General features: G+C 38.7%; 1 protein-coding gene and 1 long non-coding RNA gene across 3 annotated transcripts in view; both read right to left on the bottom strand.

Annotated features, from left to right (window-relative positions):
- LOC127660740 (phosphofurin acidic cluster sorting protein 2-like) overlaps positions 1-18,729 on the bottom strand; it is a 68,937-nt gene that overhangs the window by 25,232 nt on the left and 24,976 nt on the right. For both annotated transcript variants that reach the window (XM_052151135.1, XM_052151136.1), the window contains exons 2-8: positions 10,283-10,370; positions 5,906-5,995; positions 5,298-5,423; positions 5,053-5,212; positions 4,048-4,121; positions 3,876-3,956; positions 3,697-3,756 (exon numbers count right to left, since the gene is read on the bottom strand). In XM_052151135.1, the coding sequence (XP_052007095.1) occupies positions 3,697-3,756; positions 3,876-3,956; positions 4,048-4,121; positions 5,053-5,212; positions 5,298-5,423; positions 5,906-5,995; positions 10,283-10,370 (679 nt within the window). The remainder of the gene's footprint in view (positions 1-3,696; positions 3,757-3,875; positions 3,957-4,047; positions 4,122-5,052; positions 5,213-5,297; positions 5,424-5,905; positions 5,996-10,282; positions 10,371-18,729) is intronic.
- LOC127660747 (uncharacterized) lies at positions 11,242-12,640 on the bottom strand. Its single transcript, XR_007972675.1, has 3 exons — positions 12,588-12,640; positions 12,369-12,466; positions 11,242-11,332 (listed from the first exon to the last, which is right to left on the bottom strand). It is a non-coding gene; the product is annotated as an uncharacterized LOC127660747 (long non-coding RNA).

Below are 18,729 nucleotides of genomic sequence, written 5' to 3'. Positions count from 1 at the left end.
TTCTAGGATTTTTAATGGCCACAGAGAGTGAGAATCTTGGTTTAACATCTCATACGAAGGACGGTGCCTTTTTACAGTAGTGTCGTGATCACTATACTGGAGCATTAGTACCCACATAGACCACAGAATGAGCAACCCTGCTGGTCTCCCTTATACCTCTTCCAGCAGCAACCTTAGTTTTCCCCAGGAGGTCTCCAATCCAGGTACTGACCAGGCTCAACCCTGCTTAACTTCAGTGGGTAACCAGTCTTGAGCTACAGGGTGATATGGCTGCTGCCTGCTATAGAAGGCATAGCAGAACAATAAGGATGGCCTAATAGCCAGTGATTGGGCCAGTGAAAATATTGGCTATACTACTCACCCATTCAGGCCAGCAAAAATCTAAAGATGAACTGTGATGAATGTTGCTAGGACAGAAAATACTTGGGCACAGCTGCAGGAGAATCGATCTCAAAGCATCGGGATGTTCTGGATATTATCAATAAAAGTAGGACTCAATTAAGGACTTTGTTAGCAACTATGGTCTCTGTAAATCCATTTCCTCAATGATGTATAACGATTCGATGGTGATGGTAGTATTGGTAATATTAAATCATATTATATTGTTAATAAGCGATGCGCCAGTGTGGTCGATTAATCGGCTAGTCGTCCAACAACTGACAAGTTGCTTGGTGGGGTCGACAACTAGCATTAGTATTTTTAGTGGTGGTGGTTTAAATGGGAGACGCAATTCTCAAATTAATTGAATTCTCATTTTGAGTTTTTGCATGATGATAGCTTGCTGTGCTTAATTATGAAAAGTCAGCACAGTAAAACCCTCTGCAAGAAGTCTCGTCTCTTGAATGCTCTCTTGAATGTCTTTTTATGTGCTGTCATTACAGCAAAGCACTGTATCAACAAAACATTACAAGACGATCACTGTCAGACATTAAATCATCTGCTTTGAGTAATATTCCCGTATTTGTGAGGTGTTGTGGAGAGATTAAAATCTTTTGCTGATTCTGTCTGACACTGCTTAAATAAATTGTTGCAGTAAAAAAGGTTTAAACTGCTGGATGTCGTGAACTATATTTTGTGTACCTGCAATCTTACAGTTATGCGCTTTTGAATGTGCAGCGAGGATCGCCCTGAAGCACTCCAGCTACACTGAAGCATGTCATTCTGCATTCAGGATGCACATAAGCAGTTTTGTGCCACTCTGTATTGAGCCTCTCTTATTTCATACTTTTCTTACTTTCATAGTTTTGTGCAATCAAATGTTTTTTTTTTATTTATTTGTTTAATATACTTAAGTTACCATGTTGAAGTGCTACACTTAGCATCCTTATATCTCTCTGAAACACATCTGATTGGGTTAACATGAACATAACGAAGCCAAATTGTACTTTTATGGGCTTCAACTAGCCAAACAGTTGTTCAGACAACCCACTTACTAGTCAATTATGAAAACTGGTAGATTTGCACATTCCTTTTGTTAATGGACTTGTCTCTCACTTTCATCTCTGCTATGGACTGTACTTCTCTAAGCAATTTTTAGACTTTATTTTGTAGCACTTCACTGCCTCAGGATGAATTGCTAATAGTGTTGTATTGTCTATGAAAACCACTGTAAACCATAAATAGTAAACCATTTAATGAACTTTAGGCTCGTTTCCAAACCACTATTATCAATGTCTAGATTGCGGTAGAGCAGCTAAATGATCTGGAGAGCAAAATATTATTGAAAATCTTCAGTCAATATTCAGATGGTTCCATTATAATAATCAGAACAGGAAGTAACCAGAGACTCAATGCTAATGAGAATCATGTTTCTGTCCCCCGGTGGACATCACTGTTGCCTCCGACACTGCACATCACAGTTCACTTCCTGTCCTTTAAAACCCGGTCTGATCTCTGAACTCAGACAACACGTTTATAGTGCTACATGGGTAGCAGCTACATGTGTGTAGAAGATCAAATACATGAAATGGTGTTTCAACAGCTATCTTACTACTTACTGAACAATGTGCAATATAAAATGTACACTATATTGTACTGCCTACTGTTGTTTAAAAACACTATGGGAAATAGAACACATTGATATTCCATGAAGAGAGAAAAGTTGCATAATGTGTACAGTATACATACCATATACTTAACCATATACAAAATGAATATGAGTAAATAGTAAGAGAAGTATGGTAGAATAATATCCCAAATATAGCCAACGTCCTTGTTCCAGCCCAGCTCTCACTGTACAGAACTGTACTCGCAAGATTAACAGCTATTCAGTTTCCATAGCATTGCTGATCATGCACAACTAAATTAATCTGTGGAGCCAGACGAGGGTCAGACCTCGTCTCCAATGACTCGCACACTGTTTACAATCATACAACAGTAGAATGAACCATCTTTCTAAACAAATTGATAAGAAAAAGAGTTTATTGGCATTAATAAAAGGTGAAATATTAAAATACGAAACCAGCTATTATGTCAGAGGTGAGGGGCCTTAGTAAATCTAAAGTACATTTAGTTGTATTTTTCAGAAATGAGGCACTTAACTAGAACATAAATACCCAAATACTAGGGCTGGGTGATAAATGATCTATATACAGTATAACTTTGATATATATATCAATCATATGCATTTGCTCTGTAATGGGTGATTTTTTTATTTGTATTTTTTCAATCAGAGGAACCATCATGTTGACCAAACCACAGTAGCCTATTAAATACAAAATGCTTGATGTAAGAGATGAAATACCGTAAATGCTTGAACTTCCACGATCTTATGAACAATGGTTTTACACATCCAGATTTCTCTGGGAAAACGTGGCTTATGTGGTCATGTAAACACATAAGCAGCGTTTTTACAGGTTTTTGAGGAGTATGCAAGTGCGTGAACAGACCGGAAGGAGTCCAACAACAAGTCAACAAAGCGGAAAGAATTCAACATTTCTGGAAGTACAGTGGGAAAAGCAAATACACTCATTTATACACACTGATGTAAGATATAGATGGCACCTCACGTTTGCATATATGTGCTGGTATATAGAGGGGAATCCCAGAGTTTTATGTAAGAGGAAATCCCAGTATTGTAGCGCAATTCTAATGCAGGACGCAATAGAAAGTTAAGAAAACAAACACAGCAACAACTCTGGAAATAAAGGGAAGCAACGGGGAATACAAATAGTGAAGTCTTCCTTGATGCAAAGTTTGTTATGTACACAAGAGTAGCTGGGAAATTACATTACTGTGAGAAAGCTGCTTACTGACTGAGCCGCAAGTATGTGGGAGTAAAAAGTATGCTGCATATATAGTCCATGCAAATGGTAACGTAACTTTCTCACAATACACCGCTTTCTGGTGTCCATGTAAAGGAATTCAGTGAAGCAGAGATTTTAAATGATTCATTGAAACACTGAAACGCTGGGACTTCCATGAACATTTTTGAAAGGTGATGCAAATGATTCATTGATTTAGAAGTTTCGATTTTGTTGACTAAAAAAAAATTATAGATTCATTGAAAAGGACAGTTTCACATTTATGAATCAAACTTGCCTACTCTAACAGCATTTTTTATACTGATGTTTAATTCAGAGACACTATTATGTAATTGTATGTCACCAGCAAGGTCATCACGGTATATACTGTACATCATAAAGTTTTTACAATTATTGCCCAGCCCTGACAGCATACTAGTGTATATTCACTCACCTCATCAGAAACTCTAAAGCGTTTGAGCAATGCCACCACACGCTGCTTAAAGTTCTGCTGCTAATGGAGACACAGAAACACACACAAACAAACACACACTCATTTTACCAGCCAATTTTATAAATATGTGACTCAACAACTTTGAGTTTGCATTTCCACTGTTCCTCTGGTGTTCTTACCCTGGTGATGGATGCTGTTCGGACTATAGACCTCCTCTGCTTTTTTGGTTTCCTCAATTCATACTCATCGTCCTCAAGATCCTGAGGAGCACACACACAAACACACAGGTGAGCAGGAAGAAATGGAAGAGAGGTATCTATGTGCGTGTTTGTGTGTATGTGTATTGATCACCTGTCCATGTGCTGCATCATCACTGGCCTCCTGCTCCGATGAGAAGCTTTCATACTCTTCCTCTGAGTAATTATCTAACAAAACAAACAAACCAACATTATTATATACGGTTACTTGTATACAGCATTCCAGCCTTGCTAAAATTCACAAAATAGTTACAGCTATGGTGTGCCTGCTCCAGCACATCACCTATAAAGTGCATGTTCTGTTATTGTTTACATGTCAGGTACAACATCTTCTAGTGGAAGGATAGCATTATTTAATAAAAATGTGTATCCATAAAATTTGTATTATGTAGTAACTGCTTCATAAAAGTAATGCTGCATTCAGGGTTGTGTATTATTGATGATCTTAATAGCAAGTAAACTATATTTCCATGGGCAGATGTATATTCTGCTTATTTATTTATTTATATTTATCCTCTTTTCTCCCAATTTGGAATGCCCAATTCCTACTACTTAGTAGGTCCCCGTGGTGGCGGGGTTACTCACCTCAATCCGGGTGGTGGAGGACAAGTCTCAGTTACCTCCGCTTCAGAGACGTCACTCCCCGCATCTTATAACGTGGCTCGTTGTGCATGACACCGTGGAGACTCCACATGTGGTGGCTCATACTATTCTCCGCAATCCACGCACAACTTACCACGTGCCTCATTGAGAGCGAGAACCACTAATCACGACCACGATTAGGTTACCCCATGTAACTCTCCCCACCCTAGCAACCGGGCCAATTTGGTTGCTTAGGAGACCTGGCTGAAGTCACTCAACACACCCCAGATTCGAACTCGCAACTCCAGGGGTTGTAGTCAGCATCAATACTCGCTGAGCTACCCAGGCCCCCCTATTCTGCTTTGTTTAACTTCACATGTCGGTCTTCCTGTCGCTTGCTTAATTGACACAGCATAGTACAGTCATAAATAATCTACCACAGTAAGAATAACCAATATCTCATTATCTCATCCTTTGGTCACATTTTGAGACCAAAGGAAAAATGTGTGTATCTTACCTGAACATTTGATTTTCTGTCCCAAAATTGCCGCTTCCTCGTGGTCTATTGGCTGACTGGACAGTGAATAGATCCAAATCTCTGCAACTTTACCCAGAAGCTCTTTCTGATTACTGCACAGAGCCAAAACCTGCCCACCCTCTTCAGGATGCTGCATCACCTACATACACACACACAAATCAGTGTTTAAGTTACCATTCTTCAGAAGGAATCTTTTTTTATCCTGAGTGAGAAATCGGAATTACCTCAGCCATGTCTATTGAACCAGCTGCCAATGTCTTGTAACCCAGAATCGTTCGGTTTTTGTACCTCTTCCTCCTCTGAAGCAGGATTTGCAACTTATTTCCCTCTCTCTTCAGAAAATGAGGGTACTACTCACAAACACAAACATTTACACACAGAGCTTAAAAAAAAAATCAATACCAATTTCATACTATAAACTCTAAAATGATTCAGTGTACAGAGATTATGGTGTCTTGAGAAAGATGTTGGCTCTGTTCCAAAATCTAGTAAACTGCCTACGTTGGGTAGCATTTTAAGGCATTAAAGGCATGATCCCAATACAAAGGCTGTTCTAAGATGTCTTTTCTTGGCCAAATTCCAAGGATGCATTGAGGATATGCATGTTTGTTTGAGCTGCTACCCATGTAGTGCATTCTAAATCGATTCACTTATGAGTTTCTATTAAGTTTGGATGCTGCTGCCCGTGTAGACAGTAGACACAGACAGCAAGGCAGCTCACTAGGTTTTAGAACAGAGCCATTGTTTTGGAATTAATGATGTTTTGAGAGTCATTTATGATTGATGTGTTATGAGAGTTATTTCAGCATGTGTGTTCTGAGGGTATGTTTACCTGCAGTGAGAACGTGAGAGCAAGATCAGTCTCCACCCCACCAGCAGGGGGAAGCACTATCTCATGAGAACGCAGGATTCGCTTGGAGCCCTATGTCAATGTGAAACAGCATATGTTTGAAATAGAATACTAGCACATTACTTTTAATATTTCTGTAGTATATAGTATGTAACCTGTGCACAGTATGCGGCTTCTCTGTATGCACGCTGCGCAATAGTTTTCTCCTCAATGCAATGCGCTTCACTCGTCCTTCCAATTCCAGTGTAATGAATGAACCGGAAGTAATACAGAATAAGCAGTGATTTTAAACAACTTTTTTGACATTTTGTCACAAAAGTAGTGTGCTTCAACTGCACACACAAATTGTAATAAAGTATAAATAGGCTTGTTTTGATCGTGAATGATTGTTGCTTTATCAATACTTAAATGACTTAACATAAAATACATTTATTTGTTGTCATCTACTGGTTAAGGTGTGATTTACAAAAACGGTCACTAAACGAATTAGTGCGTTTATCTGAAATGACAGACAGAGAAACTTTATCTTGAGTTAATTCACGCCACTAAATAAAGGTTTAATAAGTGTAAATGTATTGTAGTATTAAGGTTTTGGAGAGTTGTGAAATTATTGATTCACGTTCTATCATTTTGTGGTAACATTTTACAATAAGGTTCCATTCGTTAACATTAGTTAATGCATTAAGTATCTTGAACTAACAATAACAATATATTTTTACAGCATTTATTAATATCTGTTAATGTTAGTTAATAAAAATGCAGTTGTTCATTGTAAGTTCATGTTGGTTCGTAGTGCATTAACTAATGTTAGCTAATACAACTTTTGATAAAAAAATGTATTAGTATTAATAAATGGTGTAAAAGTAGTACTCATTGTTGTTCATGTTAACTAATGTTGTTAACTAATATTAACAAATGGAACCTTATTGTAAAGTGTTAAAAAAAAAAATTAATAAATGAAACGTGCTGCCAATAAATAATCAATTACAATAAAATATGGTTTGTCTATACTCTTTAAGCAATTTCTGTTATTGTAAAACTTTATAAATGTTTATTAAAGAAAATGACAATATTCTATATGAATATAAGCTGGATAGCTTGAATGATGTAACACAGTTTAAAAAACAAAACACCATCTATGCAGCAGAGTGGAATACATTAAATGTGCACATCTTATAGTGTCTTTAGGGCCTGAGCCCTCCGAAGTAGGGCTGGGAATCGATTCCAAAAAGAATCGATTCCAAGGCGTTGGGAATTGAGAACAGACTCGAAATGTTGGAACCGACTCCAGAGCTGGAGTCCATTCCTTTCGGGGAAACCGGTTGATATTTTCAGACTGTTTATTTCCTCGACCACTGAACTATGCATTTCAAAAGCCTAACTGCACCAACACAATTTACAAAATAATTATAAAATGACTGCATCTTAACGATCATCAACCTGACTCTGAGTCTTTTGTATTGTAGTATTAAGCACCTGTAAATCCACACCGTTTGTTCAACTGTATGAAGCAATCACACAAGCCCTTCAACACATCTGCTTTGCAGACCTGTATAGTCTACCGGTATTTACTTTAGATTAAACTAATAATCAACATGCCAAATTTGTGACTATAAATTGTCATTCAATAACAACTTCCCTGATGTTACAACACAAGTCTGCAACAAGGAAATGGCATTCCATTTTGAGTTGATTCAGCTTCCCAGATCACATCAATAATTCTGTATTTTTTATTTTTTCTAATTTTTATCCCTTTTTCTCCTGAATTTGAAATGCCCAATTCCCGCTACTTAGTAGGTCTTTGTGGTGGCGGGGTTACTCACTTCAATCCATTTGGCGGAGGACAAGTCGCAGTTGCCTCTGCTTCTGAGACAGTCAATCCGCACATCTTATAACGTGTCTCGTTGTGCATGATACCGCGGAGACTCCCAGCATGTGGAGGCTCATGCTACTCTCCGCGATCCATGCGTAACTTACTACGTGCACCATAGAGAGTGAGAACCCCTAATCGCCACCACAAGGAGGTTACCCCATGTGACTCTACACTCACTAGCAACCGGGCTAATTTGGTTGATTAGGAGACCTGGCTGGAGTCACTCAGCACACCCTGGATTTGAACTCGCAACTCCAGGGGTGGTAGTCAGCATCAATACTCGTGGAGCTACCCAGGCCCCTATAATATGATGTTGCACTTATAAAAGCAAGAATCTAATGCTTCTCTACTCATTCTCAAAATATTTACAGTGTTTTAAAACCTTTTCTATATATAAGTTTTTTTTGTTATATATATATATATATATATATATATATATATATATATATATATATATATGAATATTTTACACAATTTTATATAAAAATTAAAAAGAAAAAGTAAATGCATGTTCTAAAATGTATATTTTTTAGATTGTATGAAATAAACCAGAACAACAACCTGGATTTGTTGTCCTGTTTGGACCTTTTATTCAGTGTACAAAAGGTCAATGGACAATTACTGTAAATTCTAATATAAACCTCTTTCTAAACAAGAGCTCATGAGCGATAACAGACAATTTCAATGTAGGTTAAATGGTACTTTTAAGATTATATGTCACATCTACTCAAACTTCCCTCAAATGTATCACATGGGATTGAAGCAATGCACTTTGGTATGTGCATATAGGCCCCTATTTAATCTTAGAATATATTAATAGTAAATGTCATTCATGCTATTACAAATAACTCAAAGAACACTCTGTAGTGAGCTGTTTATTATGAGATATAACCAGATATGTCCCGATCGAGCGGCCGCCGATCAAAATCGGCCGATATTCGTATTAAATCCGTGATCGGCAGATCGTGCCTAGATTTAGGGCCGATCTTTTTTGCAGCATGCAGGCAATCACTCATACACTGCTCCTCTATTGAAGCATGACAGCCCTTGAAGCATGACAGAATGGCCTATGAAGGGTGAGTTGTAGGCAATTCTAAGCATTCACGAATGTAAACTTTCAGGCATGATGTAATTGAGATGAACATGCCAGTTTTTTTTAAAAAATGTGTAAGAATTACACGTGTATGAATATTAATTTGCCCATTTTCTTGAGTCGTTACAGTAGTTATTCGGACCCGTTGCACAGTGAACAGGAAGAGGATACAGAGGCTGCTAACAGGTTTAAAAACAAATTAAACAACAAATAAACATGCAGATACATGACGTGAGTTGTGACAATCAGACGTTGTGTTGAGTGATAGAGACTGTTTGAGCGATCATGAGCGCTTCTAGCTTTACTCTCTTTAACATGAGCGCTCTCTGTGTCAATCAAAGACGTGCACTCTTCAGGTGCTCTCAATATCTCATCATTAGTCAATTTAAATCAGATTAATGTTGGTCACAATACCACTAATACTAAATAGAACTGTTTAACCTTCAATAACGACACCGCGTCTTCATGCATTTTCTTAATAATTAGTGATTTGTGTTACAGCAAAACTCAAAGACCGTAAACAGTTAATGATTTCTCACTGGAGCAGTTTTAGAGCTTGTTATGAATATATCTTTCATTTTTTTGAATGTATCTCTGCGGTGTGTGATGCTTTCATGGTTTTTACTGGTTGTCAGTATGTCACAATGGCATTTTGATATTGACAACAGAACTATTAATAACTGTTTCATTATTTTTGAACTTGGCCCTGTTCAAGTGTAACTGTTTATGCCACTTTTAAGTGAAATTGTGAACTTTTGAATGAGTTTTTATAGAATAAATTTTTTGTTGTGACTATTCAAGCTGTTTACACCATTTGTAAGATTTCTATTCATCCATACAGAACTCAGTGGATTTGTGATTTATTTTTGTACATGAATATTAAAGTTAAACCATTCTAAGTAGAAGTTGATTTTATATGTGAGTTTTATAAAAATGCTAGCTGCACTAAGTTAAATGTATTAAGCTGAAGACATCTTTTAGTTACTTTGTTTACTTAGTTATTTTTGTAAACAAACAAAAAAAGAGTCTGCAGCTCTATTATCTAAGGATCGGATCAGGACTTGGTATTGGCAGATATTTAATGTTTAAATATCGGCTCGGGGGCCAAAAAAGCTGATCGGGACATCCCTAGATATAACATTTACCTCCCTTTTTTTTCAGAATCGAAAAAATATGTCTGGAATTGACTGGAATTTGAGTCGATCCCCACATTTCTGGAATCCAACAGCCCTACCCCTATGATTGAAATTTTAGAATCGCCCCAGCTGAGCAGTCTTCAATAAGTAGTCAGAGTGTATTTCAGCCAGAAATTTGCAAACATAGTTACTTTTCTTAATTACATTCTGCAGTTGAAATACAAAATAAACCTTATGAAGCTGATCACTTAACTTACCTGAATCTTAACCGCAATGACAACAGAAATCAACTCCTTATCAAGTTCTTTCATCACAACCAGCTTCTTCAGAGTCAGACTACACAACCTACAGACAAAAACAACAGCAGCTTTATTTACACAAATACACGATTATAATGTGTAAGTGGAGCTTGAATACATTGCACAGCATGAGCTGGTTTTATGTGAAACATATTAAGGGTTGACAGCCAGGTATTTAGTGGTCACATATTGGCAAGACCAGGCCATAAATCAAGTGTTGCTTTCCATTCAAGTCAAGAAGTCTAGTCAAAAAATCTTATATACCCTAATTTCATTCCAAACCAATATGACTTTATCCATGGAACACAAAAGAAGTTTAGAAGAATGTCCATACACACAAGACTGATTTGAGAGCTACAACAGAGGAGCATTTTCAGTGAAGAATGACTTTTTATTTAATAATGAATTTCAGTATGCCTTCAAAAGACATGGAAGTAGTCGTATGGAATACTTTTATGATAGTTTCAGTCATTTATGGATTTGGAACGACATCACAATGACTAAATTATGTTTTTATATTTTTGGGTGAACTATCCCTTTAATTCTCTGCTGGTTTCCATTAGTTTTTGTTTATATGTAAATGTCTGGGAATGTGATCCATATGTTTACACCTGTAGCAGGATGTGAAAAAAAAGGATAATCTTGTTTTCGGAGTCCTGTCTTTGTGTGAAATTTTCATATCTGTAAGTAAAGGCTGTTAAAAAGGGGGTCAAAGAAATCTTATCAACTGATGTTTCTCCCTGTGTGGGACTTTTAAAAACATACATTAATTTCCAAAGAAAATTAAACACCCACCCACCCCAATATAGTATATAGAGAACTGCTTCCAAACTAAGCCAAACCCAGATTTCTTTTTTATTCTTTTATTCAGATAGGCAGATGAGAGTCAGCCATATATTGATTCAGGTGTGCTGGAGCTGAACAAAGAACCATAGTAGCTTCCAACTAAGACAGATCGTTCCAGAACACAGCTGGAACTCATGGGGCTGGTGAAGTGGGCTTCGGTCCCTTAGGAAACATGTATACAAAACAATTTAGAGTTTATCAAATGTTCCATTAAGAGCATTTCACCCCAGCCAAGAGTAACTGTTCAAAACAAGCCAAAATTGATGTCATTCTGCTAAAACACACAAACACGCTCTCTTGCTTGTACCCTTTTAAATAAATAAACTCTCACTCTGACATTGCATTTTTCTGGAATAATGTACTTTACCATAGGCATCTATTGGCTCTGTTCCAAAACCTAATAAACTGCCTTGCTGTCTTATCCATACATAGGCAGCGACCTTCTAAAGGCCAAAGTATACTTCAGGTGTCTGCGTTGCGGATTGCTCAATGATGCAAATTGCATCATTAGCTTGACCACTCGCCGCCTAGATTTTCTTGACCCGTGCATGCAGTCCTTGGCTGTGCGCGTTGACACATATGCCTGCTATTTACTTTACTAAAAGAGTATCACAAAGAAGTTGTTGTGGGCATGCGTCAAACGTTTTCATTTTCGCTCGCAGCCAGAAAAGTGTACTCAAAAGACAAACGCGGGTTGACAAGGCATGAGCGGATCTGGAACGCGCAAAAACTAAGAATACCTGGGCCATCGAACCTCATAAGTGATCAATTTGGAACGTGCTACATAAGCCGCTTTTCTGCTATCGGGCCGAACGGTTCTGAGCACGGTACGGAATGGTTACAGCAGTATTTCCACTTGAGCACGGTTTGGCATGGCGCGATTATAGACCTTTCTCTGCACAGCTAGCTAAGCGCACTCAACTGTTCACAACCATGCTGTTGGAATGGCTTTAGTAAGTATGTTAGTATGACTAATATTTGGCTGAAGTTAATAAAAGTTAATAAAAAATATGAGATGTTTTAACTAGTATTGAGGCATACATTTATTTTTTTACATTACTTTTTCCATCAGGAAAGCAAATTATGAGCTCATTAAAACTCAAAATATATCACTATATCCTCATTTACTATTTTCATATAATACTTAGAAAATATTTTGTCAATAAATATCCTTTTTAGCTAGTCTGGGATCTTTTACCTTTCTGCATGTCTGCTGGCATACACGACCCCTCATGATGATAAGCCTTTAGCCTTTTTCTCTTTACTTTCCTTTTTACGACATGGAACATGTCTTTTCTGTGTATTAGCAGAGTAAAACCAGGAGAAAAGAAGTCAGGGAACCAAAAACCAGTTAAAAGCAGTCCTAAAAACTGGAACATGTGATCATCCTTCACAGCTCACTCGGTCCAATGTTTACCTTACACGCTGTCGGCACAGATGGACCTGTTACGAATGCTTTCCTGATTTCACAGCACCACATTGGAAAAAGAAACTAACCATGCCAACTGGCCCAGATCGGCACGGTACGGCTTAATCATTTACCGTTAATACAACATAAACCAGCATAAACACTTGTTGGGAGGGTAGAAACTTGTTATGTGTCCGCCTCGAGTCATTAAAAAATGTAATCGACAGACAGCACCACATTTAAGCTTTTTATTTATACTTTTCGGTACTGAATAAATTATAAGCATATTTCAAACTAATTTCTTGTGCATTGTCCACCATCTCGGATGGATTTTTTTCCACTACGCTCATCGCAATGCGTTTGGCATTTAATTCTCAATTAATGAAACGTGATGTTTCCCTGAAATATTGTCCTGAAAGTTGTCTAATTTCTAACTTTTTTGAAGAGGTTGTCTTGGCCTGAGTCGAAATGATGCCTTAAAATTCTGCATACGTATGGCAGCTCAGTAGGTTTTGGAGAAAAGTTGTCCGTGAAAACGTGGTACTAATCAAAATTCTAGGATTATGTACTTACTAATGTTATGTCCCTGGACACATTTTAAGTGTATTTTTTATTTGTGATCATTTGTTTGTATCTTCTTATTGGGGAGGTGTTACGTTGTAAAACGTATTCAATGGGGTTACATTGTATCAGTTTTGGTTGTGTATTTTGGGGTGGGAATGTTTAATTTTGCATGTCTGTTTTTCCCCTAGCTTTTCTCCTCTCTTTCTCGTTGTCCCTCTCAATCTAATCACAACCAGATGAGAACACTTATGAGAAGTTCTCTTTCCTTATTTTGCTTTCCAAAAACTTTACTATTTTGAGTGCTGGGATGGAAGAGGAGGACCAAAACCTTCTTGTTTCCCAACCTAGACTGGGACTAATCACTAATCCTATAACACTAAGGAGAGATTTCACCATCCCAGAGATAGAGGGGGAGATGGAGAGAGATAACGTCATCAATCATACATGAAAAGAGCTGGAGTGCAGATAAGTCAGTATTGTAAAGTATATCACAATGGAAAGTAATCAGGGAACTTGAGGGGCCCCTGGAGGTCCCAGGCAACACAGTGTGACACAAACAAAGAGAGAAGACAGAGCCACACACATATGCAACTAATAGAATATTAATGAGAAATGCTTTACATATGCAGGTACTATGAGGTCTAGAAAGAGTGTGTGTGTGTGTGTGTGTGTGTGTGTGAGAGAGAGAGTGAGTTTGTTTTTGTGGTTTTTAGATAATTACTAGGGATGCACCGATTTATTGGCCAAACATCGGTATCGGCCGATATTCGCCTTGTTGTCTGCCATCGGCCTATTGGCAAATACGATGTCATTCTCTGATGGCAGTGACCAATGTTTTTCTGTTTATATGTGTGTGTGGCAGGGCGGAGGGCGGGGCCGGGTCGTGATCCTACACACCCGGTCCCGTATTAGGCTAATTATGCCTCCGTGAGGTTTAAAGGTCGACTGCAGAGGGCTGTGCGGGAGAGAGATCGATTAGCGGACATGTCCGTCATGTGTGTTTGTGTTGTCTTTTAAGTTTTCCATTAAACTATGATTTATATCGTCAAGCCGGTTCTCGCCTCCTCCTTTCCCATCCTTTAACTGTTTTACATTGGTGCTGAAACCGGGAAGGAGGAGGGATACGCCGTAGTAGAGTTCTCGCCACTACCGTCCACCCCAACGGAGCAGCCGCGCCATCTGCCGGGGACGAGGAGCCCAGCCGCCTGAGCGAGGACGATGGCCGCCGACCGCTGGGGAGGAGGGGCTCTAGCCGACCGCCTGGGCGAGAGAACCGCTGCCAGGGGCGGAGGAGTCGCCTACCGGCCGCTGAAACGCGGCGGGTTTAAGACCGCCGACCGCGAGCGGGAGGGGCTCACTGCCGACCGCCTGGAGCGAGAGAACCGCTGCCAGGGGCGGGGAGACCCCTTCTAGTCCCCGAGAACGCGGCGGGTGTTCCGTCCGCCAGGGGCTGGAGGACTGCCTCGGATCCGCCCGAGAGGCGCGGCTTGTCGTCCGACAAAGGGTGGAGGAGTGGCCGAGGAACAAGCTGCGGCGTATCTGAGAACTGGCGAGTAAGTTTTTTTTTTTTTTGCATCTCTCTCCTCTCTCTCTCTCACTGTCGCTCTGCGTTGGCCTTTATCCTCTTTTAAATTGTATAGTTTTTTGGGGGTACTACACTGTTACAGGAGTACCCTCCCATTTTAATCATTTCTGTTTCCCTCCCTTGTCCCTCCCTCGTCCAGGTAGATGGGGATGACCTGCCGGCAGTCAGCTGAAGGCGCCCTCCCCAGGGAAAGGGGGATGTACGTCAGGCCGGGGCTCCCCAGCCTGAGAGAACGAGGGAGGAATGTGGCAGGGCGGAGGGCGGGGCCGGGTCGTGATCCTACACACCCGGTCCCGTATTAGGCTAATTATGCCTCCGTGAGGTTTAAAGGTCGACTGCAGAGGGCTGTGCGGGAGAGAGAGATCGTTAGCGGACATGTCCGTCATGTGTGTTTGTGTTGTCTTTTAAGTTTTCCATTAAACTATGATTTATATCGTCAAGCCGGTTCTCGCCTCCTCCTTTCCCATCCTTTAACTGTTTTACAGTGTGGTTATTTGCGGTCGACTTGGACAACAGTTGCCTAACCAGCTGCAGATTTGGTGAAGATCCAACAGGTGGTACTATAAAACCAACACCAAAGTGTTCAATTCTGGTGACTTTGAGATAAGCATTTCTTTATTTTCTCGAGTATGAGTAGCATTCATGTAACTATTGGCTTAAGCATTTCTTCCAGTAACCGTTCAGACAGACGTGTTTTCGTGCTAAAAAAGCAAAATGCACCACAACGAATAAAGCAGAACGCAACGCAGGAGTCTCGAGACGTGTTTATATCATTAGTAATTGCGAGGGTATTATGCTATAAATGTAGTTTATGAGGACACCCCTAGCATCCCTGTAATTCAAACATCTTAAAAAACATACTAAACAATGTTTTTTTTAAACTGTAAAAATGCCAAAGGTTTCTTTGAGGGTTAGGTTAGGGGATAGAATATACTGTATAGTTTGTACAGTATAAAAATCATTATGTTCCTCGTAATGATAGGAGTACCAACGTGTGTGTGTGTGTGTGTGTGTGTGTGTGTGTGTGTGTGTGTGTGTGTGTGTGTGTGTGTGTGTGTGTGTGTGTGTGTGTGTGTGTGTCACACAGTACAACATCTCTCTGAGCTCTCAGTGATCTGAAGGCTGGTATTGTTCACACATACTAACTTTAACACACACACACACACACAAACAAAACTATTCTTCTCCCATGAGGGATTAGCATGTTACCTCTATCCACAATGAAGTAATAAACAGCAGGTCTTTACATACACACATTTTCTCTCTCACAAACACACACACAAACACAGTTTAAAAGACCTCTGTGAAGTTGGCACCCCATTTAATTAAATAATCACCAAAACTATTTCATTCATTTGTGCTGTGTTTGTGCTGATTTGTGCCTCAAAAATGAACGTTTGTGCTGGTTTGGTGTTTGAGATATTAAGCATTCTTTTTTGGGCTGTGTGACGTCACTCTCCACCCCATCTCGCTCAAATCGATCCAAACCGGTGCTGGTCATTTGTGCTCGGTTAGTGCCATTAAAACAAACCATCCTGGACATGCATGAATAGGTTTTCATTGCCTAGCACAAAGCTGAATTTACATTTTATTAGCCCTATAAATCATTTAAACAATTTAACCATTTGATATTGTGACATCACAACAAATAACAATCTTAAAAATATCTCTTTCGTGACACAAGACTCTGTTTGTGTAATTTACATTCTATATGTGTTCAAATAAATATAGTGTGTAAATGTTTGTAATATTCTAACTCCATTAAACTCAATGACCGTTTGACCTAGAGACATGAAACCAAATGTAAAACATTCAGAATATTATTCTTCATATAGCAAAAGACTTGTTTTTGGGAGTACACATTCAGTCCTTTTTTACAGCTTCAATTATCCCTATAAATCTATTAAACTCAATGACCGTTTGACCTAAAGCAGGGGTGGGGAACGTCTCAGGGCTGTATAAGGCCTGCGAGACCATTTTTCCCAGCCACGACGCCAATTGAGAAATAATTTGAAAAGAAAAAAAATGGCCATGATTAAAAAAACCTGAGAAAAAAAAAATCCTTTAAAATAATGTTAAAAAATTATTGTAAATGATCGCAACATAAAATATAGTATAATAGTGTGGCAGGGCGGAGGGCGGAGCCGGGTCGTGATTCTAAACACCCGGTCCCTTATCAGGCTAAACAAGCCTCCGAGAGGGATAAAGGCCAACTGCGGAGGATGGTGCGGGAGAGAGAGATAGTTTACAGTCATGTCTGTCGTGTGTGTGTTTGTCTTTTGTTTAAGTTTCCCATTAAACTATTATTTATATTGTCTAGCTGGTTCTCGCCTCCTCCTTTCCCATCTAAATCAAGTTACAAATAGGCACATTCATTTCAACCCACAATCAGAAATTGCAAGCCCGTATGGCCTGCAAATAATTTCGTAAATACTCAAATGACCCTTAATGGAAAAAAAGTTCCCCACCCCTGACCTAGAGACATGAAACCAACTGCAAAACACTATTAATATTATTCTTCATATAGCACAAGACTTGTTTTTGGGAGTACACGTTCAGTCCTTTTGTTTTTACAGATTCAAATTAAATCTATTAAACTCAATGAATATATAATTTTAAAATAAAATAAATAAAATAATTAAAAATATAAAATATAATATAAAAAATTATATAATAAAAAGTACTTTTAAACAGATATTATAATTCTATAGTCATTGAGTACATTGAGCACAAACGAACGAGTCAGAAAATTAGCGCATTGGACGAGATGAGGTAAACGCATGACTGAAGTCACAGATCCGGGAGATCATTTTGTTATTTCTTTGTAATGGAATTAGTTAGATTGTTTCTTTCAACAGCACAAACCGGCACAAATCGAGCACAAACGAATGCCACCGGTTTGGATCGATTTGGACAACATGCGGGGAAAGTGACGTCACCACTCCCGAAAACATTTTTGCTACATCTAAGGAAGAGAAATAGTTACAACGTTTGTTTTAACGGCAAAAACCGGCACAAACTGAGCACCGCATTTAGTTTGGATCGATTTGAGAGAGATGGGGTGGAGAGTGACGTCACACAGCCCAAAAAAGAATGCTTAATATCTCAAACACCAAACCAGCACAAACGTTCATTTTTGCTGCACAAATCAGCACAAACACAGCACAAATGAATGAAATCCTTTTGGTGATTATTTAATTATATTGTGTGCCAACTTCATGGATGTGTTTAAAAGCTATTTTTCAAACATAAAAACAAATTAATGGTTTGTTAGTGTGACTGCAGCAGATTTCATCAGGAGTGCTATTCAAATACAAAAATCACAATCAGTAGTTAAAACAAACCTCATAAGGTATATCACAAAGAAATGTCCGTGAACATATTTCGCCCCAAAATAAACAGATTTCTTGCAATGTGACATTTTTATAACTTTGTGACCACTTTCAGTGCCGTACACTAAAGAAACAAAAAGATCTTTCCTGTACAGTAATGTAAATCACCAGACAAAATGATTTTACAGTTGTTATACTTACAAATTATTCTTTACAAATGTACATAAAAATAAAAAAAATTTGTACATTAATGAAAATTTGCATTAGTAGGCTACTGAAAATTGTGGGAGAGGGAATTCACTCTTTTCCATTATTGACCATATGACAATTAAGCAGTTTACCCAGAAATTATAATTCTCATACATGCCGGTTGTACATGCAAACAGAAAGTCATACGAGAATGAGATGGCATGAGGGCAAGTAAATGACGAGAGAATTGTCATTTTTGGGTGAACTCTTTCTCAAATAATGCTATTAATCATTATAATTGACAGTTTGACCACTGGGACCACCACCAAACACTACAGGAAACAATGACCACACAAACAGTTTCTGTTCTGTTTTCTCAATACAAAGGCTGATTATTTCAGCTGGTGTGGTGTGAGGTTTGTGCTGTATCCTTCTCACCTCACAGAGACACACACACACACATACGCGCACACACACGCAC

The sequence above is a fragment of the Xyrauchen texanus genome, chromosome 20 (assembly GCF_025860055.1).
Source record: "Xyrauchen texanus isolate HMW12.3.18 chromosome 20, RBS_HiC_50CHRs, whole genome shotgun sequence".
Taxonomy (NCBI): Eukaryota; Metazoa; Chordata; class Actinopteri; order Cypriniformes; family Catostomidae; genus Xyrauchen; species Xyrauchen texanus.
The sequence above is the reverse complement of the archived record's forward strand: the minus strand, read 5'-3'. Positions and strand labels throughout refer to the sequence as shown.